This window comes from Thunnus albacares, chromosome 8, assembly GCF_914725855.1.
Source record: "Thunnus albacares chromosome 8, fThuAlb1.1, whole genome shotgun sequence".
In the NCBI taxonomy this organism is placed as follows: Eukaryota; Metazoa; Chordata; class Actinopteri; order Scombriformes; family Scombridae; genus Thunnus; species Thunnus albacares.
This window is the reverse complement of record NC_058113.1, coordinates 4,941,472-4,967,495: the sequence shown is the minus strand read 5'-3', so window position 1 is coordinate 4,967,495 and position 26,024 is coordinate 4,941,472. Positions and strand designations below refer to the sequence as shown.

The following is a 26,024-nucleotide window of genomic DNA, read 5'->3' as shown; positions in this document are numbered from 1 at the left end:
GGCAAAGAAACAGGTGTTGCACTTACCTCTCAATTTTGGTACGGATTAAATAAATGACATTCAACATATTATTTAGGGGGCTTTAGAGGTGCTGGTAGGTGGATTTTGTTACCTTTGGACAAAGCCAGGCAAACTGTTTCCCCCTCTTTCCAGTCGTTATGCTAAGCGAAGCTAATCAGCTGCTATGGTAGCCTCATATTTAGCATAAGAGTGGTATCTTCTTATAATCTATTCTTGTTTTGGTCATCAACCTCATTTCTATCGTTTTCATGGAAAAGGTCTGATAAACCAACTGTGCACTATCTGCTCCCAAACTAGAGACAAAGTTAATGACTAGTTCATGAACGTACTGGTGCATTTGCAGCTAGCCAGATATTTTACTCTTGAGTTTATAGAGACTAGCAGACTAACAGAGCTAATGGGAGAGTGAATATTGGAGTAATAATTATCAGGTGGCCAGAAACATGTCTCCAAATAAATATTAATGTTGCTCTGTGTCTATTGTAAACAGAGGAAATGGCTTGCAGACACATTTATCATACTAACTTTATAAGATTATAATAAGTCAATTTTGTGTTTACAGCTTATAGTGGCCAAAAGTCAGCTTATGCAGCTTTAAGTAAATATGTGAAGAGATGTTTAAAACATTCTGCTGGCATGTGTTCTAATCACTGGCCTTCTGAATACACACATTATCAGATCACTGCTCTCAGTGTTGATGTACAGATTTAATTTTTTCCCCAGATATTAATACAGAAAGATCAATAACTGTGGTGTATCCCTGCAACAGTGTGTCTCACCTGATGCCTGAGCCAGGTGTCAGGGATCTCAGGTCTTCCTCTGTCTCTCAGCACGTTGTCCTTCATGCTCTCCACACAGGGGTGCTCTCGCACTTTAGAGCCATAAGCAGGCTCGTAGTCCTTCACCTCTGCAATCACAAATACACACTGTGGATCAGATATGGACTGCAAATCATCACCTGTGTCTCAAGTTAGCAAAAATTATCTTATCTTTCTTCCTGTCGTGTTGTCTTTGGCATCATGTGATTATCATTTGCAACACACCGGCAAATATGTGATGATAAGAAGATGTGGGGGAGTTGGCCAAGTTCGAGGACACAAAACAAGCACACATATTGTGTAACATGGCTTATGCCACAGCCAAACTTAACATGTTATTAAATTAAAAAAAAAAAAAATATATATATATATATATATATATATATTTAAGAGGAAGACAGAGTGAAACAGGTGGTGTGTTGAAGTGTGAAAGCATCCTGGTATGAGGTCATCCTACCCCAAACCACTGGGCAGTTATTTTCACATGACCTGCCAGCTTTGTACACTGGCACCAGTATTGCTGACAGAGGTAAATAAAATGGCTTTTATAATGTCTCCATGGGAGGGAAAATGCTCGCTCTGGCACTTGAACGATGATTGTTTCTAAAAACAACAAATCGGCTTCCGCTAACAAGCAATTACTTGCAACCTCAGACCGTACAGAACAACAAACTCACAATTTGTCTTTTTTTTTTTTTTTTTACTATTTCATAGCAGAAGGAATGAAAGAGCATAACGTCAAAACCATGAAAAATGAAACACAAAGTTCCGGGATTTGGTCCAGACCTCATGAAACCGAACTCACAACAGCTGCAGTCTGTCTCCAGCCCTGAAGAGAAAGCTGTCAAGATCTCACAGTTGCTGTGAAATGAGACACTAGTCACTGCAAAGTCATCCTTGTTTACCCATCTGGGCCAGAAAATGATTTGCAAATATTTAACCAAAAGTAGAAGCATCAAGTTCTCTGTACCTTCCCTCCTTCTTACATGTAACAGCTTCTACTTCATGCACTTCACAACCTGTCAAACACTGAGTATTATTCACTTATGTGTACTTTTTGGGGTGTGTTATATTTGGCAGCATCTAAGCCTTTTTTGGTCATGTTCGCTAAAATATCTTGAATATTCACTGTCAAGGCAAATCACCACTGCAGCACTAGAGACTACGATGATTACTGTAAAACACAACAAGTGTTCCAGTCCTTCCATCTGTGTGCTCACCCACATATCTAAGACTAAACATTACAACACATACACTGACTTCAGAATTTACCTCCAGTCAAATCAAACTTCCACTAGCAATCTTCAAACTGACCTTGGGAACAGCAGTTGAGAAAATAAGCAAACCACACGGTCCATTTAGTAGCTGCTGTGGAGCTTTCAATCATATCACATGATCATCATCAACAGATGGAGTTCGCCAAGTTGTCATTAATAGACTGTTCGCTAAACCCCTCCCTCCTTCATCTCTATACGTCAACTGGTGAGCATGCTGACTGTTAGCCTGGGACATGCAGCTTTAGCCTCAGTCTTTTAGCACAATATCATGTATGTAGTCATTATGCGCACATTTAAGACCTCTTAAGCTGATCAAATCTGCCAGTGACAGTTGTCATTTCAGCCAGAAAAATCAGTTGTTGGTTAGAAATGAGAAGCCTGCCTTTGTCTACAACTGCCTGAAATCAAGAACCAATTATTAAGAATTTTGAGTAGTAAATTTGTTACTCTTAACTACACATATGCAATGATAGGTGTAGCAGTAAGGGTTTAGTAAACGGTCAATTGTAGATGTTCAAATTTCCATTATTTTCTGAGCATTTTCTATCATCAATCTGTAATTCCATGACTCTACCTGCTGATGAATATCATGTGATACGATCAAAAGCTCCACAACTGCTACTAAATGGACCTCGTACATAACATAATCTGCTTTTGCAAGTGCAAATATCATGTCGTTCATGTCAATTAGCATTAAAATGGTATGATGAACTCTAGGAAAAGCTGCAATAGTTTCATATAAACCACGCCCCTGTGGTCTCTGCCGCTATGTCTTCAAACACAGGAAGTGAGAAGGTTGGAGTGGAACCCCCGGACAGGAAGTTGGAAGGCTGGGATCGGGGCTGCACAGAGAAGCTGACTCTACAGGCCCACACTTCCTGTTTTTGACATGTGGAACTTCCCCCGTTTTTAGTATTTTAAAACAGGACCGAGCTGAGCCCGGCCCATTCCCCTGGAGGTTATTTATGCCAGGGCTAGTATTGTGCTCTGTTCTCTGCTGTTTAGATCTCCTGCTGCGGAGCTGGTATAAATACCACACACTTTCCTGGACTCCATACAGCTGAAACACAGAACAGCAGAGGGCTGACCTAAAATGAGAAAGTCGAAAACAGAAATAAAAAGAGGTGGAGCACTTCTTAAACATCAAGACATGATGGAGTGTAAAAATCTCATTTCATGCTCTGATTGATTTGGCTATTACACACTTGTCCTCATGTCTGTATGAATGATATCTGGGGCATTATAAATGAGAACAGACACACTGACTATCATTGCAGTCTGAGAGGTGCGGCCTGCTTCTCTTAAGGAGTTCTGGACATTTCAAAGCTATGAGAAGAATTTCATCTGTGGTTTGAGAACAGATTTCACAAGAGAGTGCAACCAGAGCCTCAGTCTCACTTTTCCCTCGCTGTCTGGGGCCCGTAGTTAAAACCCTGGTATATCCAATCTAAGGGGCGGAAAGTGGTTTACGACAGTTTCCTTTTCAGATTATCTGTCTGAAACCTTTGTGGCCTGGAGGTTAGCAGAAACCTCTGTGGCTGGCTACACTGTCTGGGATCTGCTATCTTGAAAGAAACACAGCTCCATGTTTGGTGTTCAAGAGACCTTAGACTCTCAACAGGCGTTAAACATGAGACTGATCCCACACTGATGCAGAACAAACTATGTCCTACATGTAAAACGAACCTGCATAACCTCTAATGAACCCCACTCTTTTATCAAAACAAGATCTTCTCTCCATCCAAACAAAGCATCCGCCCATCTCCAGAGAAAGTTGTGGGCTGAATTCCTGCGGCAGGTTTGTGGCTAACACATTAGGGGGCTGTGAAAGTTTAATGACAGCACTGCTAGTGGTGTTTTGACGGGGCTTTGAAAGACTAAAATAAGAGGGGGGAACGCCTTTGCTGCAAGCAGGTGAATGTAGTTATATCCGTGCCCCTGCCTAAAAATGACTCAGTGCAGTCGCTTGTTAAAAAACTGGTCATGGCAGGTTCATTTATGACGCTGAACATGATTGACTCCACTCCTTTCACTCTTTTGCGCATGATCTTGGAACTTGGTGAGGTGCTACGTAATCAGTTATTATGCCTGGTATCTGCATGCTTATGTAACAGCAGCCAGCGTGTATAGTGCCGTGCAGTGAGTAAACCTCATTCCCCAACACCTTAAAGGTGCAGTGTGTAGAATTTAGTGGCATCTAACGAAATAGACTTGGCAGAAATGGAATGTAATATTCATAAGTATGTTTTAATTAGTGTATAATCACCTGAAACTAAGAATCCTTTTGTTTCTGTTATCCTAGAATGAGCCCTTTATACCTACATAGGGAGCGGGTCCTCTTCCACAAAGCCCACTGTGTTGCTCTGCCATGTTTCTACAGTAGCCCAGAGTGGACAAACCAAACACTGGCTACAAAGTTCAATAATACAGCTATGAAGACCTCTAAAGCTTACTAGTTAACACATTGTATCTCATTTGTTGAGTTTTGTGCTCTTACTCTAGTTTTTTTTTTCTGCCCAGCACTTCACCAAGAAATAGTTACAGGATATGATTTCTACTACAAATTGTTGTTTTTACATTTCAGTTTGTGCTGTATGATCTAATATGTTCAAGACCAAGTATATTGTCTGAAAACATCTGCCTGCTGTGGTTGAAAAAGAAACTGTGAGAGCAGTGAGAGTGAACAATTAACTGAAAGACACTATAAAGCTCTGTGGGTTCACATTAGACATAGTCATTTTATCTATTACTAAAAAATATATAGATTATAGCATATGTATAATGTAATACAACTTGTTAATTGATAATCTTTAGAGGTGCTGGTAGGCTTATTTTTTAAACTTTTGACAGAGCCAGGCCAGCTGTTTCCCCCTGCTTCCAGTCTTTATGCTAAACTAAGATAATTGTTTCCCACTTGAGTGTGGTATAGATCTTCAGAATGTCAAATTGTTCCTTTAGCCCCTGAGGTGTCCTCTATCTCGCAGCCTTTACACCAGCGGGGTACTGTATAACGATCATCCCCTCACCAGCTGTTGCCAGTGGGTGTCTCCCTTCGTAGACCGCAGGCCTTTTGCTTGGCACAGTACAAACTCTTCGTCCCGCTCCATTACCCTGCATAACCCTCAGCTCAGACAGAACATACAGGCCCTGCCGCGCCCTGCAGGCTAATTCAGGATATGTAAATAAAATGCTCAGGGAGAATGTACTATAACTGACCACAACAACAATGCCAGTGCAGGGTAGTATTTCTATCCACCATTCTGTCTCTTGTTGTTGGGGTGGAGACAGAGGACACACACACATACACACAATCACAGATTGAGACATAGAAACAGAGCTAGATGAGGGCATACCACGATGGCTCAATGCACCTCGCTCTCTGAAATAAACACACACACACACACACAGAGACAAACACACACATGTCGGAATGTGACTGTCTAGCTCTAAATGTCTCAGACTGTCTAGAAAAGCCCACTAGACTGAGGGAAGGAGGTGGACCGGAGAGACTCCCTCTCTACTCTCATGAGAGATCATTTGTGCGTGTGTACTTCTATCTTTGTGAGGTCCAATTTGAGAGAGAAGACTGAGTACATTTTTGGAAACTGGGGACATTTTGTCCAGTTCAAAGTTTTGTTTGAGGGCTAAGACTTGGTTTTAGAGTTGAGAGATAGGTTTAGATTTTTAGGACTATCTGCTAGACATACTGCTAGACTACCGCAATGTAAAAAATATATAAAAATGTATTCAAGCTTATGAGTCTTCAGCAGTCTCAGTTCAAGTCAGTATCTTTGTTCTGGTAGTCACATGTAAGTTAGTGGCCAGTATTTTGTCCCAACAACAAACTTATATCACAAGTACATATACCTCTGCTTTTCTGTGGCATTTTGAACAATAAAATACTAAAACTTTAGAAGATGAATTTGGCTAACAGGCTACTGAAGTCTCCTCTTCATGGCTGATCTTTTCACTTTTTGTCAATCCTGTCTCCTAGAAAGTACATTTGCATACTACTAAATTTTTTTCCCCAATTACTTTGGCAAATGTAAATCGCTATCTGGATTGAGTTCACAGGTAATATTTTTTCAAATGAATAAAGCGCTACATTTATATATTGCTCTGAAGTCGGAGGAGGGAGGTCGGGGTGGATGAGGAACGTACAAAATGCAGGTTTAGGCAAAAAAAATCACTTTGGTTAAGGTTAGTGAAAGATTGTGGTTTCACGTAAATGTTAATGAACATGTTGTGCTTCAAGTCACTGCAGACTTATTTCTGTATTAAACCAAAACCACGATCTTTCCCTAACCTTAAGAGCTGCTACACATAACCTAAAAAGTTTAATAATGCTGTAGTTTCAACTAGCAGACTGCAAGATCGAATATTTTGTCGGGAAAAAGATTACGTACATTGTCTCTACATTTTACTCATATGATCAGTATCAGTGTTTTTGAAACTAGCCAAATATGTTAATTTTATGGTGAGACAAATGCTAATTCGTCCAGCATTACACTTCTGGCAAAACTGCGTTTAATCTGCATTCAAAGTAATTAGTAGTAATTTTGTGTTAGTTCGATTTATTTATACTTAGGGGAGTTGGGTTAAGCATGTAGTTGTGATGATTAAATTTAGGATTAGTGGAGCACAGACACAGAAAAATGTCTGACTCTGATAACAATTAAACTTTGATGCCAATATTAGAACTACTTAGGTACCAACACATACATGCTCAGAAACACACTCACACCCACCCACCCACCCACCCACACACACACACACACACAATTCCATTTGAAAAATCCCCTTACTAAATTCTTGTGAAGACATTAAAGCCTCATGAGCATAGACAGTCACACACACACACACGCACACACACACACAAACACACACACACACACATAGCTGAAACAGGTACAGTATCCACTCTCTCCCTGATTTCCTGCCCAAAGAAGGGCAACAGCAGAGTTTAGATTGTCTCCCTCACATATCAAACATTCCACAGATTCCTGCTGCAGACCTGGAGCTGAGGTCGAGGTGCAGTCCGACAGACAAGACCATCAGCCTCCCTGTTGACACACAAACCCTCAGTCACTGCATAACAGGAAACAGTAGGCCTGAGCCCACTGCCTGCACTTTCTAGGTCACAAACACACGCACAGACAGTAGGTACACACTACATGTCAGCAGTGGGAGAAGTACTCTCACACTTGACTTGAGTAAAATGTGAATGTGAAAATATTTCTTTATAAGGAAACGTCCTACACTAACTCAAGTTAAGTATTAAAATGAATCATCAACAGAAAAGATCAACAGCAGCTGAGGCCGAGCAGTCATGTTTATCACATTACAGATGTTACACAAACTGCCTCCATTGCTACATGTGAGCACAGATATGTAGGTGATACCTGACACACGCCTTCATTATGTGACAAAAATATCCCCTCTACAACATGAAATCACTTCCAGTGAATCGCCCTGCCTGCTGAGCTTGTTATCGTGTGCTAACCCCAAACCTGTGACGTGTTGTCACTGTTGCGTCATCTCAGTGATGCCTGCAAGATTCATTTTGTCCTGTGTGTGAGTGCACTGAACATGTGTGTGTTTGTGGTGCGTGCACGTGTGGGTGTGCTGACCTCCGATAGCTTCACACCTCGACGTCATCTCCCACAGCACCAGAGCCATGGAGTAAATGTCAGTCTGTTTGAAGGACTCGATGTTCTCCAGATTGAGCCGGGCCTCCAGCACCTCTGGAGCCATATAACGTGCCGTGCCCACCTGCGGTACAGAGACAGGAGGAAGGGTTAACACACAAATACTAATACATTCACTGAGCATATTGCACTTAATGTTCCCTTTGCCTAATTAGATAGACAGAAAAAAATACAGAATCAACAGCATGTCACATGTTGACTTTTTTCTCTGTCTGGCTTTTGATTTATAGTGTTCTTGCAGCAACAGCCGGTTGGGTTCAGTGACAATAAATGTGACTCACTTCCTGGCTTCATTTATTATGGGATGAGATATTGGACAAGATACAAGACTACACTGGTGACATGTTTTCTTTTCAAGTCATTCAACTCTTTGACAATGCTGCAGTTGTACTTGAGCTTATTTTCTAACATAACATCTACAGTTTGCATGATAATAGTTTCAATTTCGTTGTGTTGCAGTGTTTGTGCCATCCAGATCAGCACCTTGTAAAATCTGAATCGAGTGAAGGGAGTTCTACACTTGCAACCAGAGGTGACACAAAGTCATTAGGCATCATGTAAGAACTATTGTAGACTATAATATTATCTCTCCTGTGACTGCCACATGACTTGACCACCTCCCATATTAGTCACGGACCAATTTGCTTTAGAAAGATGTTTGTTTTTTTAGCATCGAACTTCATGTTAAACCATTCCCACTTTATTTCTGTCACAGTACAGCGCTGCTCTGATGACACATTGTTGACCCTTTACTATTAATATTTTCAAAGCAGAACTTGCAGTTCCAAAGTGTGAAATTCTTTTTACTCTTTGGTAACATTTTTGGGAATGAAATTTGACCAGAATTGGAGCAGAACATGTAGCATTATATGGCAATTGTAGGGGCTTCTATTATGCTAATCATGAAATCTCACAAATGTTCACCTCCTAATGAACAGGTGGCATGGGCATAACCATGCATTCTTTGGGGGGAGGTCATGTCCCCTCCAATACTGAGAAAACACCAATTTGTCACCCCCAATAAACAATAGAATTATGTTAAATATGTCCTCCTTTTATGAACCCTGTCAATGGATCTGTATATTGTTATTTCCTATTTATTTTCAATTTTTTTCCATTTGTTAACTGTACACTCTGTTGCGTCCATGGTTATCTTGCACACACAACTCGGTTGTCTGATTTAGCATGTTGTTTTTGCTATTAATGTTTGCTAATGAAGCTAAGAATCAGGTCTCCTAACATTCTAATCTGCTCACGTCATTCTGTGCTGTGATGGTAATCTGATGGATTTTTTGGTCAGTGGAGGTGAACAAATGGAGGAAATACCGTGAGAGAGCAGGACCGGCAACCGGACATAGGTTTTTTTCAGACAGTTAATCACTAGATACCTAAATAGGTAATGTTAGCTTAGTAGATAAGACAATAGCTAACGCGTCAGGTAACTGTTGCTACTGTGTGTTGTACGCTTTTCTTTATACACTTACTATATAGCTAGCTAAACAGCATGATAACATTGAAGCAAATAAAACTAGTAATACAAGCAGAATGTTCGATGTATCAAATTAAAATTATCATCAAGGTCAGTCATTGTTCTTCTGGTAAAATAATTATATCTGGTCACAATACAGGCAGCACAAAGAGACAGGGAGAGGGAGAGGCCCGCTGAAAGCAGTGGCCAGACAGGAACATGTTCAGGAGATACAGAAGATCAAATGATAAATTAACTTGGACTTAAAAGGCCATAGCACATTTACTTGTTAAAGGGCTAATCTGCCACTTGTTCAAGTACAGCATTAGTTGTCATTCTAATCACAATATTTACATAAACATGCTTTAGGTATGTGATTTTTCCCCATTGGAAGCTATACTATTCTCTACTACTGGAAAAGATATAATTTTAATTGGTTGGTGAGTTAAAGTCAGTAACAGTAAACAGAAAGCAATTGACCAAAACAAAAAAGTGGAGGGGCAGCCACTATCTCAGAGAAATCACAGACTATTTCTTTAAATGTGAATTCAAATGGTCAACGTAGTCCTCAAAACTGTGTTCTAAATGTACAAATTTTCATATATAAATATCATAGAAATTGTGGGAAATGCACTTTAAAAAATCATTCTGGAGAAGGGCTCTAATTTGGACCCCTCATTCTTTATACCATGGTTATGCCCTTGATGAGTGGTATTCATCACGTTGAAAGAAATGATACACGACAACCTCTGAGAAAAAAAGTTAGAGAGATTAAGGAAAAGAATACAAAAATGTTCTTGCATGAGGTGCATCATTTTACAACCTTTAACAGCAATTCACTGCAATTTTGATCATGCGATGATGCTCATGGTGGTTATTTCTGTCCTCTGTACCTGTAACAGCTAAGGTTAACAATCGCTGTAGTGGGTTTTATGTCTTTGTTTTTTTTTTTTTACATAACATCTACAGTTTGCATGATAATAGTTTCAATTTCGTTGTGTTGCAGTGTTTGTGCCATCCAGATCAGCACCGTGTAAAATCTGAATAGAGTGAAGGGAGTTCTACACTTGCAACCAGAGGTGACACAAAGTCATTAGGCATCATGTAAGAACTATTGTAGACTATAATATTATCTCTCCTGTGACTGCCACATGACTTGACCACCTCCCATATTAGTCACGGACCAATTTGCTTTAGAAAGATGTTTGTTTTTTTAGCATCGAACTTCATGTTAAACCATTCCCACTTTATTTCTGTCACAGTACAGCGCTGCTCTGATGACACATTGTTGACCCTTTACTATTAATATTTTCAAAGCAGAACTTGCAGTTCCAAAGTGTGAAATTCTTTTTACTCTTTTGTAACATTTTTGGGAATGAAATTTGACTAGAATTGGAGCAGAACATGTAGCATTATATGGCAATTGTAGGGGCTTCTATTATGCTAATGATGAAATCTCACAAATGTTCACCTCCTAATGAACAGGTGGCATGGGCATAACCATGCATTCTTTGGGGGGAGGTCATGTCCCCTCCAATACTAAGAAAACACCAATTTGTCACCCCCAATAAACAATAGAATTATGTTAAATATGTCCTCCTTTTATGAACCCTGTCAATGGATCTGTATATTGTTATTTCCTATTTATTTTCAATTTATTTCCATTTGTTAAGGAAAACATGAGTGCCCGCCTCCCCCCCAAACTGTACACTCCGTTGCGTCCATGGTTATCTTGCACACACAACTCGGTTGTCTGATTTAGCATGTTGTTCTTGCTATTAATGTTTGCTAATGAAGCTAAGAATCAGGTCTCCTAACATTCTAATCCGCTCATATCGTTCTGTGCTGTGATGGTAATCTGATGGATTTTTTGGTCAGTGGAGGTGAACAAATGGAGGAAATACCGTGAGAGAGCAGGACCGGCGACCGGACATAGTTTTTTTTCAGACAGTTAATCACTAGATACCTAAATAGGTAATGTTAGCTTAGTAGATAAGACAATAGCTAACGCGTCAGGTAACTGTTGCTACTGTGTGTTGTACGCTTTTCTTTATACACTTACTATATAGCTAGCTAAACAGCATGATAACATTGAAGCAAATAAAACTAGTAATACAAGCAGAATGTTCGATGTATCAAATTAAAATTATCATCAAGGTCAGTCATTGTTCTTCTGGTAAAATAATTATATCTGGTCACAATACAGGCAGCACAAAGAGACAGGGAGAGGGAGAGGCCCGCTGAAAGCAGTGGCCAGACAGGAACATGTTCAGGAGATACAGAAGATCAAATGATAAATTAACTTGGACTTAAAAGGCCATAGCACATTTACTTGTTAAAGGGCTAATCTGCCACTTGTTCAAGTACAGCATTAGTTGTCATTCTAATCACAATATTTACATAAACATGCTTTAGGTATGTGATTTTTTCCCCATTGGAAGCTATACTATTCTCTACTACTGGAAAAGATATAATTTTAATTGGTTGGTGAGTTAAAGTCAGTAACAGTAAACAGAAAGCAATTGACCAAAACAAAAAAGTGGAGGGGCAGCCACTATCTCAGAGAAATCACAGACTATTCCTTTAAATGTGAATTCAAATGGTCAACGTAGTCCTCAAAACTGTGTTCTAAATGTACACATTTTCATATATAAATATCATAGAAATTGTGGGAAATGCACTTTAAAAAATCATTCTGGAGAAGGGCTCTAATTTGGACCCCTCATTCTTTATACCATGGTTATGCCCTTGACGAGTGGTATTCATCACGTTGAAAGAAATGATACACGACAACCTCTGAGAAAAAAAGTTAGAGAGATTAAGGAAAAGAATACAAAAATGTTCTTGCATGAGGTGCATCATTTTACAACCTTTAACAGCAATTCACTGCAATTTTGATGATGTGATGATGCTCATGGTGGTTATTTCTGTCCTCTGTACCTTTAACAACTGAGGTTAACAATTGCTGTAGTGGGTTTTATGTCTTTGTTTTTGTTGGCCTGTTCTCACAATGGAAATTAGGAAGTTGTTTGTATTGTGTTGGCTAATGTCCAGTTTCCTTTGGTTGGTTGCAATAAAGTAGATGTAATACTCATACATGTATCTTCTGTAAACTGACAATATTTATTTATATCAATATTTCAATATTTTATTTGTATTATAATCACACACTGGCCCCTACTTTGAGCTTGGGGAGGATGTCAAGACATTCCATGTGAAGTCTCGAGTCACTGGTGTTAAAGTCAAGTTTTTTGATTTTGTCGAGTCAAGTCTGAAGATTAAAAAGGTTCTGCCAACCTCCTCCCTTCTCCCACGCACCAAAATGCTGTTTGAGTTGATTGGTGACTCTCAATTGCCTGTAGGTGTGATTGTGAGTGTGAATGGTTATCTGACTCCATGTGTCAGTCTTGTGATTGACTGGCGATCTGTCCAGGGTGTACCCCGCCTCTCACCCAGTGTCAGCTGGGATCAGCTTCAGCCCCTTGTGAACCTCTAAAGGACAAGTGGCTATAGCTAATGGATGGACGGATGATCTGAGGTCATCAGACTCTTCTTGCTAGTTTCCATGTACCAAGCTGTAGTACTGCATGGTAGGAAACAGCTGATGCTGTGGCCGAACATTGAGAACAGCTTTGACCTTTCACTGAGCAATGTTTGCATGAATCACTCTTCATCTGCATAACTGATACTACCATTCATCAGCATTTTACTTTCAGGGAAACTGTGACCTCATGGTTTCTCATGTCAGAATTAGGAAAGTATGTAATTAAAACATTGTAAATGCTGCACAGCATAATTCTTAACTGTTGGTTTTCAGCATTGTATGACTTCAGATCTATCAAGATACCTTTGTGGTATACTGATAAACACAGGGAGTGGAAAAAGCTAGCTGCCTATGTTTGAAAAATCTTATTGACATAATATCTGCTGTTGCATGGGGGACACAGTTTTTGGAGTGAAGTGAAGGAAGTCATGGTCTCTCATGTCAGAATTAGAAAACGAGGAAACTAAAACATTGTAAACGCTAAACAGTATTACTTTTACCACTTCTTTCAAAACCATCAAACAACTCTTAAGTTTGGTTGTCAACATTGCACAACTTTAAATCCATCAAAATACTTTTGTGGTATATGGTTAAACACAAAGTTGAACAAGATTGCTTGCTATTTTTGCAGAGTATTTTTTGACATAATACCTGCTGTTGCATGCGGAACACAATTTTTATACAGGGCAATGAAAATTTTGTGGCTTTCCGTGTTTCTACACACATTTTCCCAAGCTGGACCGCTTGAACACACACAGAGGTTATAATTACAACCTGCAAGCTGGGAATTTCCAGCTTACAATTGTGAAGGGAAAACATGTGACAGGAAAGGATCATGATTTGAACATTTGAATGGATAAAATGATGCTGCAAATAGCACAGGAACAAATGTAGAGTATTGCACTGTTAACCACAAAAGACTGAGAGACGGCAGTAGTTGATGTGCAAGAGTCACAGCCAGGTTTCCTCTGTGTTTGCATGTACTGTATGTGTGGAGGTTTGAGTAGAGGGTGGCAGAGGGGTCACAAGTGTCTGTTTAGCAAGTTAGTCAACACCCTCTCACCTGTCACTGTTGCATTTCCAGCCAGTGAATCATAAATCATGAACAAAGGACAAAGTCACACAGACTGAGAGTGAGCTAAGAGCTGCCTTGAGGAGTCTGCATGTCACAACAAAGCCTCTCCCTTTATCCCTTGATTGTCTGTCTGTCTCTGTCAGATTCCTTGTGTCAGCAAACGAGATGTATCCCAACAAAACACACTCACAACAGAGGGAGTTTGACGTAAGAAGGCAAAACAAACACAACTAGATCATACCTCATCAAAAACCAGACCAAAGCTGTTCTAATGCAGGGATTTGATGACAAACAGAGAGAGTTACCATAACAGCAGATGATACGATTTCCCTACAAAAGCTGCAGCTTGTAGCAACATATTCAACACCTGACAGTAGTATTTAGGTTGGTAACCACTGTTAGCAGAGATTTACAGGGAGCTGTCCCACTCATACCTGCCAACATTTAGGTTTCAAAATACGCAAGGTTTTTTTTGGCAATTTATCACAAAATAATTGCAGTTTAATGCTGTGGTACAAAACACATAACAATTTATAATAACATTAATCATCCTATGAATGTAACATTAATAAGTGTGTCTATGCATTTGCTTCTGAGGTTTTGTGTGTGTCGTTGTATGCTTGTAAATATGCATGTTTGCTTGTAAGTGAGTATGAGTATTTGGAGTTTTTAGGTGGAATGCTGTCCTGCCCAGACATTTTGACAACAGCTGAGTTAGCTGGCCCGCCTGCCTACGCAAAGAGCAGCTGTGCACACACCCATTGAATCGTATGTAGTGTATGGATTGTGTGTGTAGATTGTGTTTCATAGATGATCCGGCAACTTGGGTAATGTCAGACAAACATACAAAACTTATGGATCCGTGTGTACGACAATTATTCATAATAAAGTTTGAGGGCCAGGCAGATTACAGGATGGCCTAGAAAAACAGGACTGTTGGCAGGTCTGGTCCCACTACGCATCTTAATAACAGTAGTCATATTTGTATATGAGACTTATTAAGCCTTGTGATAAAAACAAAGCGATTTAAAACTTGTCATCTGACCTGCCCACTGTTGGCGAGGTCATCCACAGACAGGGTGCTGTCCAGACGGAGTCCCAGCCCAAAGTCACACAGGCAGCATGACAGGTCGTTCTTCACCAGGATATTGGAGCTCTTCAGGTCTCGGTGGACTATGGGCACCTTCAGGCACAATCAAAGTAAAGGCGTCAGAGGTGCTAACTAGTGTCACTTTGAAAATAAAAAACACTTAAGTGGTAATGGTAGACATGAAAATTTAAGAGAGAAAAAAATAAGTTGCAAGTGCATACAAATAGTGTGTGTGACGAGATATTCAAATCTGAAATAAATGTCTTTTTTGATTTTCTGTCTTATAAGTAGGGTTGTCTTATGCCAATTCGGCATATAAATCAATGATATTATATCGGACAATGACAGTTCCATAGACAGACGTGGAGAGCACACAGATATTCGCACAGTCCTACCTTAGGCCGTCCACAGGGGAGGCGGTCACTATGGAGATGAGCGACACCTCGGGCCAGAGAGCTGCCCAGCACCTGCAGCTCCTCCCAGCTGATCACATGACGTGTCAGATGCTCCTGGAGGGCAGAAGGACGATGGGATTGGAAACATTTTGAATTCTGAAACTTACTTTCCTACTGTGAAAATTGCATTTTACAAAACGGAGTAATACACAGTGTTACTCTGATCATCTAACCTGTAGGTTTCCTCTGGGGTGGAAGGCAGTAATAAGCCAGTACTGTTTCTCCACCTTCCTCTCCTCAGCTGTCAAGAAGTGGAGGATGTTCTCATGTCGGAGGTCTGTATTAGAGAAGATGTCCTTTTCGTTCTTCCAGGAGGCGTACTCCTCATAGGGGAAGATCTTCACAGCCACTGTTTCAAACTGATCTGATGTGGTCTGCTTCAGCTTAGCCTTGTATACCTGTGCGAAACGACCTTTTCCCACCTGAGATAGAATCAAAAGATTTTCGTTAGGATAGCTGAGAGTAGAATAGCTTGACAAAACAACTCCAAAATACTACTAGGTCTTTGTACCAGTAGATCCAGCTCTATAGGCAGCGGCTCAGTGTTGTGGTTCAGGTTGTTGGCGTGCGTCGAGCTGCTGTCTGACCTGTCATCATCCATCATGATGGCGCAGGCGTCACTGCAGTCCAACCCGCCGGCTTTTGACTTGCGCTTCTTAATGCTGCTCTCCCATTCTTGGTTGAGCATACGCTGCCGATGGGCTCTGTACCAGTAGAACATGCCCACAACCACGATCAACACCAGCAGGAGTGGCAGCAGGCTCACCAGGATCACCGACACCAACGGATTGTCTGGAGTTGGATCCACAACTGGCAAAGAGGAAAGAAGATGAGATAAGTAAAAAGGTGTCAAAGTATCAAGAGGCTCATAAAGAGGCAAATGAGAGGACAATACTGGATTGATGATTTGGAATAAACTGGATCAACACATATCCACCAACACGATGTAGCGGAGGGCAAATCCAACCCACCATTCATGACATGCCAGAATTATATTTAGGTACTAGCAAGTTATAAAATTTCCCCATGTAAGAGCTAAAGTACTTGTGGGTTCTTAGTGACATTAAGACTAACTTTGAACTGAATGTTAAATGTCAGCTCTGAATAGGTTTATAATGCAGCATGTGCTATTGTGGTGAACACTGCAAACATGAGTCATAATGATTTTCTCTCATGCCTTTTTCTTTGGCTAGAGGCGCTTTATGCTCACATATCAGGGTTTTCCCTGCAGACCTAAAGCTAAGGTGGACTGACTTAGTGAGTGGGTTTTGTAACAGCCGACGTGGGGACCAAGTGTTGCTGATGAACAAGAGTAGCAGTCATTCTGGGAATGTTGGTTGGCTCTTAATGCAAACTAAGCATTTGAAGTGGCTGCCTCAGTGTAAAAGCCAGTAAAGAGAACTGTTTATGGCTTTACTGTAAAGCAGTTGCAGGACATGTTGAGTTGGTCAGAGACAGCAGCTTAACTTAGGTGTGTTAGGGTTAACCAGAGAAGTTGTTCTAAATCTACATTTGAGCATTTTCTGTGCTTTTTTTGTTGGTCAATTAGTTTTAGTTTAGTTTAGTTAGTTTTGGTAATTAGTTTAGGCAAAGAGCTGCAGTTGCAGTTGCAGAATTTTGGGTTAACTTAAACATCCAACACAGCAGCTCTGTATGATATATGGCTAAGGATAAATCTGATATATGTGACACATTTACCAAGATTCATTCTGTAAACCTTAAGATTTCAGTCCTGGTTGATTTGGCAATAACTGTGGTTGCCAAGTGCGATTTAATACTACTAGTACAACCATGATCTGATTTCATGTTGCACACGGTACAGGCAGTTTTCCACATTACAGTAGGGCACAGTAACAGGAGATGGTTAGCTTGCTAAGGAGTTGTGGCTGTCAGTACTGTGGCTGCTGCTCCTTGTTTCATTACTCCCTGCAATATTTAAAACCTAAAACAATGCTGAAAATGACTTGTTTTGTAGATGCATTTTGATGAACAATCAGCATTAGCACTAACCTCAGTGCCAAATATATTGTGTTTCCTATGTGTGTCTTATGTGTATAATACAGCTGTGTGTAATACAGCTATAGTAAACAGTGGAGCTGAAATCAGACAAAACAGTAACGCTGGAATACATGCATTGATTCCTGTGAACCCTGTATGAATGTGAAGGCAATTTGATTCCAAATTGGGAATGGTGGACCCTGCCACTAACAATGAAAACTACTATGCAAAAAAGTAATTACAGAATTTAAATTCAATGTAATTGAATGGATATCACAGAAAATGCCTAAATCTTAAGATCAACTTTAAATCACTGAAATGATTTTCATCACTGTCAGTAAGAGGCAATAAGGTAGAAATCGAATCTGTAGAAACATAAAACAGTGCCTGGATTCCATTTTTGCCTTGAAAGCCCCTGTTTGTTATTCTAGTACCCATAAACATTTCTGAGGATACATCCAACCTCTTCAAAAAGAAGCAACAGCCCACTATTTCCACATGAGAGTGACTAAAAGGGAAGCCAGTGATGTAAAGACAGGTCTTTGCAGGACACACAGTCTAATTTGTGTGCTTTGGGTGCTGCATGCAGCAGCGGCTCACTGCAATTTCCTCCCACTACTCATACAGTAACAGTCCAACACAAGCGAGCCCACCACAGGAAGGTCATTCTTGAAGCCTGTGCTATGAAAACAACATGCTTTCCCCACTCCACAGAGAGCTGTAAATTTTGTCCTTTCCATCGTAACAATGAGTTTAAAAAATGTACGACATATGGGTCTGTATCTTTAAGTTTGTGATCTCAGTAGGGAGCTGACTCAGTACTCAGCCAATAAGCCTACAGTGGACACTGCCAACAGTGTGAGCAGCTTTTACAGCTTCATGAGCTATAGCATTAACTACGTCCTCTGACTCTGACTGCCAGCCTGGACAGACCGGCAGCCAACCCTCAGAGCTCCAGCGGTGGTGAGAAAACAGTTGAGAGCCTGTCTGCCTCGGCTTGGCCCGGCCTGGCCTGGTCTGCTCTGGCTGGGCACCTTTTCAAAGAGTGTCTCACTCAGTCCCTCAGGGGAACAGTATACCCTCCTGAGCAAAGCTGCCACATTGGCAGGCTGGAGGAGCTTGGAACTGACCATTGAAGAAGTCTCACCACTCTGCATCTTTTATGAATTAGTACTTAGAGCAACAGAGAACACATGCAAAAATGAAGCAACGATAACAACTTCAATTGGCAGTTTCCTAAACCCCTGCTGCAAACAGTGATTGTCCAAACAGAGCTTAACAACCATAATTAAGCACGGCCTTTCAAACTTTGTATTTCTCCAAATATTGATGTGCATGGTGCTGTAGTAGGAACGATACTCAACGACTCTTTTGACTTCTAGAAGGCGGGGACCTTTCCAGTCGCCTCTTCGTCAGCTCCACTAAATTTGTGCACTTTTGTGAAATTTTACTGAATAATATTGGACAATATTGGACAATGATAATATATGACTACGCGTCACTCATCAGGATAAGGAAATGGTCAACTCACTACTTTGAAATTTCTGCTCATGCTGACTTTGCTACTTGGCTGGATGAGGTTTTCAAATGTAAACATCAGAGTGAACAATGTAAATATCGAGGAAAATGTGGAGGATAAAGACCAGCTATGATAGCAATCACATAGACAAGCATCTATCTCAACATTGGGGGAATCACAGGGGAAAACGTGGAAGGATTAAACACCAGCTGTGTTCACGGTGTCATGGATCTTCTCTGCCAAGCATCCTGCTAGCCAATGCACAGGTGTTGGATAATAAACTGGACGATCTCTGTGTTTGCATTGGTTTCCAAAGGAATATCAGTTACTGTAACGTCCTTTGTTTCACATCGCTGTCTGGTATTCCAATCCTGGAATACCAGACAGCGCCATTCAACCAGGTGACTCTTTTTCTGTATATCGATCTGACAGAACAGAGGATTCTGGCAAAAAAAAAAGAGGAGGAGTGTGCTTTATGGTGAATAAAGATTGGTGTGACAGTGGTAATAGTAAAGTGCTATCACGCTCCTGTTCACCTGATCTGGAGTTATTGTCAATCAAATGCACTTTCTACCAAGATAATTTACATCAGTCATTATCACAGCAGTCTACATCCCACCACAGGCAAGTACAGAGCCTACAACTTACAGCTGCAGTCTGGAAATATGGACAATTACAAAGTAGCAGCCTACAATTTAAGGAGGGCAGTAAAGGGGGCAAAAAGGGGACCATGGGAAGAAAGTGGAACTACAATTTCAGGACAGCAATCCCAGAAGCATGTGGCAAGGTCTAAGAGCTATGTCAGATTACAAGCCCACTCCCCTTACCCCCCACTTGTCAAGTGTTGATGTGTCTCAAATAAGTAAGTTGAACAACTTTTATGCTCGCTTTAAGGCCATCGGCAGCCAGCAAGCAAAAACAGCTGAAGCGGAGGTTAATGGATGGGTTGGTACAACTTTGACACCTATCACCCCTTCTTAGCATGACGTCAGAAGGGCTATCAAGCATGTGAACAGCATGGGCAGCAGGACCAGACGGTATCAGTGGACGGGTCCTCAAACTATGTGCTGACCAACTAGCGCCAGTGTTCACAGTGATATTCAACCTGTCCCTGGCTCGGTCTGTCATACCCACATGCTTCAAGAAGTCCACCATCATTCCTGTGCCCAAAAAAAACTACAAGCCAGCCTGAACAACTACCGTCCATGGGCACTCACCTCTGTAGTGATGAAATGTTTTGAATGGCTGGTAAAGGATTACATGTCCTCCTCACTACCCAGCACACTGGACCGACTACAGTTTGTCTATCTTCCCAACTGATCAATGGAAGACGCTATAGCACACATCCTCCACACCACCCTATCTCACCTGGACAAGAAAGGAAACTGTGTGAGATTGCTGTTCATTGACTACAATTCAGTGTTCAACACCATAGATCCCTCCAGGCTTGTCACAAAGCTCAAGGACCTGGGATTAAACACCTCACTGTGCATGTGGATCCTTGACTTCCTTATGGGCAGACCCATGAGTGGTGAGGGTAGGTGGATACACCTCTTCTACCTCAATCCCTAACACAGGAGCGCCCCAGGGCTGCGTTTTGAGCCCCCTGCTGTACTCCCTGTACACACGACTGTTCAGCCACTTCTGACTCCAACACCATTGTCAGGTTTGCTGGCGACACAGCTGTGGTGGGCCTGATCACAGATAACAATGAAAAGGCCTACCTGAAGGAAGTAGAGGACCTGACCTGCTGGTGTCAGGACAATAACCTACTCCTGAGCATCAGCAAGACTAAGGAGCTGATAGTGGACTTTGGGAAGAAGCAGGGAAGGAACTGTGCCCCCCTTAATATAAAGCTGTAAACGGGTCCTCGGTGGAGAGGGTGGACAGCTTCAAGTACCTTGGTGTCCACATCGCTGAGGGCCTGACCTGGGCGCTGTATACTGACTCAGTGGTGAGAAAGGCAAGGCGGAGACTGTTTCACATCAGACACTTAAGGAAATTCTGAGTATCCCCTTAAATACTGAGGAATTTCTAACCCTGCACCATTGAGAACGTCCTGACAGGGAACATCACTGCCTCGTATGGAAACAGCACCGAGCAGGACTGCAAGAGTGGTTTGTTTGGCTGAACATAGGCAGTACTTTACCCTGTCTAAAGGATATTTACACCAGGCGCTGCAAGAATAAGGCTAGGAGAATCATTAAAGATCCCAACCACCCGGATAATAGCCTTTTCCCCCTGCTGCGGTCGGGATGAAGGCACCGGAAACACCAGGCCAGCACTGAGAGGCTCAGGACGAGCTTCTACCCTCAGACCACTAGGATCCTAAATGAGGTCACTGTCTAAGACTGTCCCCCCACCCCTCTAATCATACTCATACACATATATCATTACTATTTTTTTTAATTATTACTAATCTTTACTTAACTTATTTTTATTGCTCAATTTGAAGGAATTAATGTGCCTGAATGATTGCATGTGACAAATAAACTTGATTAAGTGATTGATTTTGAATATCTTGTTTAAAGCCTTTTCAAAAACATATGAGACAAAAGTGTAAAAGTTATCATCTCAGAGCTGCAAACGTTAGCATAACTAGCTTGATGTTTGCAGAGTTAGTTTTAAAAACGTACTGTTCTAGCACATCAACTGTGTAGTATTTCTATATCAAAGTTTAGGCCAATGTTAGCAGCTCTGTCAAACAAGCAGTCAAACAAGGTTATGTTCGGATGATATCAGAATGTAATCTTATAATTATCCTTATCATACTTATAAGGACTAGTGGTAAGGATGCTGACTTTTTTCCTGGAACATGCAGCTTTAGCTTCAGTCTTTTGAAACAATATCATATATATAGCACTCAAGTACATACTGTATTTAAGACATCTTTACAGGGTTCAAGCTGACTTGTGTTTTTTCTTTAAACAACTCATATGGAGCTAATATTAGCCTAATCAGCCAGTTAGTTACAGCTGATAAAAACCGCCAGGCGCCAGCAACAGTTGTCATGTAGCCAGCAAAATTGATGGTCGCAAGTTAGATATGAAAACCTTGCATTTGTCTACTGTACTGTCTGGAATCAGGGACTAAGTTTCAAAAAATACTAAGTGTGATGGTAATACCCCCAGCAGTATCAGTGGAAATTGCATGAACCACAGACAGCTTTGTGGGTGCAGTAACAATAAGCAGGCAATAGCAGCATGAAGAAGCAAAGTCTGAACTACTGTGTGAAATAAACATTAGAGACTCTGTCATGCCAACACTTGCTCTAACCTTTGTTATAATGTGTGCTGTAGTAGTTGTAGCTATTTTGAACTGCTGTGCCCGAAGCAACAGCTGTCATAAGATTACACAGCCTCATTAACTGTAAAGTACATCTGATTCACTTGCTTTAAACTCTCCTTCTCTATAAAGATGCATTTCCTTTGAATACATCATTTCTTTATGAAATTACTTTGGGCAAAGCAGCGGATGCAATGAATCAAAAATACTGAGCACAAACACATGCACAGATTTTTAGACTTGAGACAACTTCAAAAGTCTGCTAGTGAAAGGGGTTGCAAAGTAAGACTGCCAGACAGTCAGACACTACATCTCGATTTCCATGTGTCTGTACATGCGTGTATGCTTTAAAGGTTTAAAGATTGCGTAGAGGTTTTTGAGGTTTTAGGTTTATTTCCTTGCTGTCTTTCTACAATGATTAGAGTGTGTGAGTGTGTGTATTCGTGGTAGAAACGCAGCCAATCAGACGGTGCCAAGACAAACTGGTAATAGGACTCATGTTGCGTTTTCCAATCATGATGCCAGAGTGTTCTCATGCACTGTTCAATGAGGTTTGACACATCATTTGGACTAATAGAGCGATCCTCGCCTTCAGCTTGCAGTCACACACTTCATCGGTATATGTGAGTGTGTGTTTCAGGATGTATATGCTGGGATTTCGGATCCTGCCATCACTAAATCTGTGACTCACGCTCTTAATGCTCTAACCAGTTGCTAATTACTTGGATCCTCACAGTGTTTTGTGAATAACAAAGTTGTGAGTTGGATATTAAAGAGGAACTTTTTTCCTCGGAAAATGACAGAGCCAGACATGATTTCATGTTTGAAACAGGTGATGGATGAATAGATGGAAGCCATTATAAACAGCAAGGAGGTTGAAAACACTTCCAACAGGCCTACACTGTGCCAGTTTGTCTGTTGCGCCAGCAAAAGACTTTTAATGAAGCTTTGACTATCATTACTCATGTTGACTGGAGCAAACATTTCCATTCAAAGCTAGTGGTAACATTTTGATGTGATATTTTGTCAATTACAGTTCTTGGTCACATCATGGGGAAAATGCAGGTTGTATATGAATTAGATTTAGATTTTTGCATTTTCTTATAATTAATATGCTGAATTAGTGTGGTAAATTCTCCTTACATCATTCAAAACATAATGAACTGCTGTTTTGCCTGTTACTGCTGCACACCTGGGGTCAACCAACCGTAACAGTGATATAGTGGTAACAGCTAACAGGTGAAAGATGATGTCATGTCTAGTGTGTGATAGCCTTATAAGGACTGCTTAGAAATAGCAGCTATTTGCTGATAAGAACCGCTGAAGTAGGTCCACTGACCTTGTGGCACTTTGATTTCCCGATAACATTTATGAAATGCATAAAACTTGCTAGTAAAAAAAGAGGCTCAGAGACTCAGCTCCATGCATTTACACGTCAGTTTAAATTAAACTAAACAGTAAGTATTTCTCATTGAATTTGTATGGATTATTCAATTAAATCACCAGTGTTTAAAGCTGCACATCTCAATATTCTCAGCAATGGATCAAATGACTTTGTGTAATATTAACAGTGTTTTTTGAACTGACAAACCCACAGTCACTCAATTCTGCACGTGTACCCAGAGATCTGCAGAGTGTGATAGTGTTGCGGTTTCTCTGCCTGCAAATGTTGTTTCCAGCAGCAAAAGGCAGCTGTTTTCAGTGAAAAAGCTCTGATAAAACTACTGCACACTACCAGACAAAGTTAGTGACTAGCTGGCATTGAGCAGCTAAAGAGCCAGATATTTTTCTCAGGGGTTGGTGCACTGTTAAAAATTCCTTATTAAATCACTCGTGTCAAGTCATTAATCTTACTGGACTGGCTGATTTTTATATGTTTTAATAAAGACTAAAATTTACTTCATAGAATAGATACATTTTTTGAAAGCCAATACATGTCCAAATCAAGCTAATGATGTTCCATGTCTGCTGGATGCGTAAATATGCTGTTTGCTAACATATTAGCCATGTTAACTTTATAAAGTGATAATATGTTGGATTTGTGTGTTCAGCTTGTTGTGCTAGCCTGACGTGAAAAAATTAAAAAAAAAAAAAAAAATCAATGAATGCAGCTTTAATATAGCTCTGTTTAAGATTTGCTGTTGGATATTTTCCAGTTTATCTCCACACAGTGTACATTATGGACCCTATGTTTCTTGAGGTAATGTTTGCATTATGTATGGGTTTTATTACAGGACAGAAACCTCACATTGAAGTAGTTTAACATTAATAAAGTTGTTTACCATCTTTCTCTGTGGAGTTTTTACCCTTCTAAATGTATATAAATAACCTGCCTTTATCCAGGCTGGTATCATATTATGGTGGAGCGTGGAGGAATCCAGCCACAGGGAGGCTGGTAACCCTGACTAAAAGTGAATATCATAGTCACTATTTACTTGTTATGGTAACAGCACTGCCTTTACAACCCAGACTACTTCATTAACATGGCTCATATCTCTCTGGCTCTCTGCTACTCACTCACTTCTTTCCATCACTGTGTCTCTCATCTACTTCCTCATCCTCATCCCATCTCTCTGACCTGGCCACCATGCTGTTGTTTTGCCACACACTGCCCTTCTTCTTTTCCCTCTTTTTTATGCCTCTTCAAGTCAGCCTGCCTGACTCATTTCTCTATAAAGCGGTCTGCTGTGTGACTGATGTACTCACTGACAGCAAGCCAAGATTCCACAGTTAAGGAGGAACTGTAAAAATAAGAATAAAAAAACAGATCTTGGAACACGCACAAAGACACTTTTTCCTCTATCGCTCCATATCCGTCTCCCTCCTCTTCCTCTTTGCAGGCTGCATTCAAGAAGTCTCACTAATTAATTTCCCCCCTGTCTTATTTTTATCTCTTGTTCTTCTTTTTTATCATCAAAATAGAATGACCCCCTGGCATCAAAAATCCCCACTTCAGGTCATGAGGAAGATTTCATTCATCATGACGGATGCCAAAATAACCCATGAAATAACTTGGAGGAGATCAGGCGACATCTGTGCAAAAACAGACAGTACAAGTGGAGGAATCCGCGTCAGAAATGAATTACCTACATCTCATTCCTCACATACCGTTCCTCCAAGCATGTAAAACCGACTTTCACAAGAGCACAGCCGTAAATACAGCACTAAAACAAACAGCATGTTACTATGACAAGGCAGCATTTACTATCAATGCCTCTCTTCCCACTAAAACGAATTCACAAGCTCCAAAACACATGTGTAACTGACACTGCCTGAGAGGCGACATTAGTCTGCTCCAAATCATCTTTACAGCCTCTTAATTAGAAACAACTGGAGTGTCACTAATGTGGTTAGATTTGCCAATGTGTCAAATGAGATTTCGTCCACTCTAACGTTTTCACTTCACTTTCTAAAATCTTGCCGTCAACATTAGAATTCTGAATCAATAAGAAACTAGAAAGCACTCAGAGAGCATGTGCACACCTCCATCAAGGCCATACAAGCTAAATTTTCTATTGTTTATTTTAACAAAAAAAAAAAAAAAAAAAAGAATCTGCAGATGGACCCAGCTTTGCTTTCAGATCACCATTGTCACAACAGTTGTGACCTTCTCTCCACTGCTTCCTCAAAGAAAGATTTGCCTTAAATAGGAAAAGAATGATCCAAGAACATCTCATTAAAAAATGCTGTCTAGAGGATGTAATGGCAGAGAAAAAAGTCGATTAAAACTGGGAATTGTCCCTAGCTTTGAAAAAAAAAACATTTT

At 40.6% G+C, this 26,024-nt stretch overlaps 1 protein-coding gene across 1 annotated transcript in view; it reads right to left on the bottom strand.

Moving 5' to 3' along the window:
- tgfbr2b (transforming growth factor beta receptor 2b) overlaps positions 1 to 26,024 on the bottom strand; it is a 43,540-nt gene that overhangs the window by 1,630 nt on the left and 15,886 nt on the right. The window contains exons 4-9 of the mRNA XM_044359669.1: positions 15,968 to 16,266; positions 15,630 to 15,878; positions 15,397 to 15,510; positions 14,957 to 15,094; positions 7,747 to 7,888; positions 801 to 928 (exon numbers count right to left, since the gene is read on the bottom strand). Coding sequence (XP_044215604.1) covers positions 801 to 928; positions 7,747 to 7,888; positions 14,957 to 15,094; positions 15,397 to 15,510; positions 15,630 to 15,878; positions 15,968 to 16,266 — 1,070 coding nt within the window. The remainder of the gene's footprint in view (positions 1 to 800; positions 929 to 7,746; positions 7,889 to 14,956; positions 15,095 to 15,396; positions 15,511 to 15,629; positions 15,879 to 15,967; positions 16,267 to 26,024) is intronic.